The 2,643-nt window shown below is 50.4% G+C and overlaps 1 protein-coding gene across 1 annotated transcript in view; it reads left to right on the top strand.

The window, feature by feature from the left end:
- Positions 1–1,276, top strand: part of SAT2 (spermidine/spermine N1-acetyltransferase family member 2) — a 1,809-nt gene extending 533 nt beyond the window's left edge. The window contains exons 2-6 of the mRNA XM_006761649.2: positions 123–174; positions 310–393; positions 496–597; positions 736–776; positions 901–1,276. Of these exons, the coding sequence (XP_006761712.1) occupies positions 123–174; positions 310–393; positions 496–597; positions 736–776; positions 901–1,068 (447 nt within the window). The 3' untranslated portion in view covers positions 1,069–1,276. The remainder of the gene's footprint in view (positions 1–122; positions 175–309; positions 394–495; positions 598–735; positions 777–900) is intronic.
- Positions 1,277–2,643: the final 1,367 nt, after the last annotated feature.

The raw sequence follows: 2,643 nt of genomic DNA, 5'->3' as shown, positions 1-2,643 counted from the left end.
GGTGGGAGCGGGGTGGGATGGGTGGAAGCCGGGAGGGGGGCAGGGGGACGGGAGGAGCGCGCCCTGGGTCCTCGCGGAGCAGCGGGGCCTCCTGCGCTAACCTGGCTTTGTCCCCGCCGTAGGAACTAGCGGAGTTCGAGAAACTTTCGGATCAGGTGAAGATCCGTGAAGAAGGTTGGGGCTCAGCACCTGGGTCCTGACGGAGGCCGGGAGGAAGCGAGGGATGGGTTCCCTAGGCATTAGCTCCAGGCTGGGCACACACCCAGGCCCCTTTTCTCTCTTTGTCGCAATTACGATCGATCGGTGCAGATTTGAGGGCAGATGGCTTCGGAGAGAATCCTTTCTATCACTGTTTGGTAGCCGAGAGCCTTCCGGGTCCCGGGGAATCCCAGGGTAAGACACACCTCCCCCTGAGAGGTCTCCTCTCCAGTCAGCCTCGGGCGTGTCTCCCATGGCACCCCGTGACCTCACCTCTCGTTACTCTCTCTTTTTCAGGGCCCTGTGTGGTGGGCTACGGGTTATACTACTTCATCTACAGCACATGGAAGGGGCGCACCGTTTATCTGGAAGACATCTATGTTAAGCCGGAATACCAAGGTACAGGGCAGAGGCCCAGGCTGGGGTGGGAGGAAGGCAACCCTATAGACCTGCCCACCACCTAATCCCAGCCATGGCCTTTTCTGATCCCCTTCAACTCACACCATCCCTCTTTTTGTCTTCTTTCTCCCACATCAGGTCAGGGGATTGGTTCCAAAATTATCAAAAAGGTGGCTGAGGTGAGGAGGAGGAGGCGGCTACACGCAGGGGCCCTGGAAAGGCCACGGTGTATGGGAGGCACGCAGCTGGAATGGAGGGTGAGAAGGCCTTTCCCAGGAAAGTTAGTGATGTCTCTTCCCACAGGTGGCCTTGGACAAGGGCTGCTCCCAGTTCCGCCTGTCAGTCCTGGACTGGAACAAGAGGGCCATGGACTTGTACAAGGCCCTGGGAGCCCAAGATCTGACGGAAGCTGAGGGCTGGCACTCCTTTCGCTTCGAAGGAGAGGTGATGAGGAAGTTGGCAGGAAAGTGACTTCATCCCTTGGGGATCTGGCTCTATTTGAGCTTCTCCTTCCCCACCAGTTCAGCACTCTGAGTGTCTCCACGGCCAAAGGCCTCCCGAAAGGAAAGAAGAGTTAGGAGCGCATATTCCCGAAGCACGTAAAGAGCCAGAATTGAGGGGAAGGTCGTTCCACCTCCTTACTGAGGATGAAAAATAAATGATAATTACTATCTCTTGATGCGCTGAGTAGAGGAGTTGTTGACCTGATACGCTTCAGCCACTTGAATAAATTTCCTCTGGTTAGTGGATGTTGCTCCTGGGGGTACAAGTGGGACCAAGATGACTTTCACCATCAGTGTGGGCCAGATTTCTTGGCTCTGGCAAGAAATAGAGAAATTAAGAGCAAGGGGCCAGCTCAGCACATCAGGCTTATTGGTCACACTGGGGACCCAGACAAAGGCCTCCGATGTCTGCATGAGCTGCGTGAGATCCAAGACTTGAGGCAGGCCCAGGGAGCAGGCTGCCTCCTAGTGGTAGCATTTCAGGGGCACTGGGAAGGCCCACTTGCCCTAACTGAATATTTATTTTTTTTATTTATTTAGAGGAAGAGAAAGAAACATCCAAATTCCCTGACTGGGGATCGAGCCTGCAATCTTGGTATAGTGTTCTAACCAACTGAACTACCCGGTGGCCAGTTGTCCTAAATTTTTTTATTATTATTATTATTGATTTTTTACAGAGAGGAAGTGAGAGGGATAGAGAGAAACATCGATCAGCTGCCTCCTGCACACCTCCCACTAGAGATGTGCCCGCAACCAAGGTACATGCCCTTGACCGGAATCGAACCTGGGACCTCTCAGTCCCCAGGCTGATGCTCTATCCACTGAGCCAAACCAGTTAGGGCTGTCCTAAATTTTAAAAATCAGCTTAGCTAGCTAGTGCTCTTTCTTTTTCAAAAGTCACAAAGCGCCTGGCCGGAGTAGTTCAGTCGGTTGGAGCGTCATCCCGTGCACCTGGAGGTTGCCTATTCGATTCCCTGGTCAGGGCACGTACCTGAGGTTTGGTTTGATCCCTGGTCCGAGAGTGTTCGGAGGATAGCCAATTGATGTTCTCTCACTCCCTTTCTCTAAGCATGTGCATGTCCTCAGATGAGGATTAGAGGTGGAAAAAAAAGTCCCAAAGACTTTATTTTCAGTTTAGCAAAACCAAAACAAACCTTTAGGACTCATGGAGAGGAATGAATAGGCTCATATCCTAATTTCATAACATTTTATTACACAAGTAATGTAGGTTTGTTGTGGAAAGATTGGAATGTAAATATAAAATAATAGAATCTGTATCCTAACTTACCTAACTATATTAGCCCTTTGGTATCAATTCTTCAGATTAAAAACAATTTTATTTTTACTTGCGAGAGAGAGAGAGAGAGAGGAGAGAGGGAATGAAACTCGATTTGTTCCACTTATTTATGCATTTATTGGTTGCTTCTTGTATGTGTCCTGACCTGGGATCTGAACCTGCCTTGGCCTATCAGGGCGATGATTTACCAACCAAGCTACCCGCCAGATTTTTAAAATGTACATATATACAGCCCTAGAAGGTTTG

This window comes from Myotis davidii, unplaced genomic scaffold, assembly GCF_000327345.1.
Source record: "Myotis davidii unplaced genomic scaffold, ASM32734v1 scaffold37, whole genome shotgun sequence".
Taxonomy (NCBI): domain Eukaryota; kingdom Metazoa; phylum Chordata; class Mammalia; order Chiroptera; family Vespertilionidae; genus Myotis; species Myotis davidii.
This window is presented reverse-complemented; position numbering and strand designations above follow the sequence as displayed.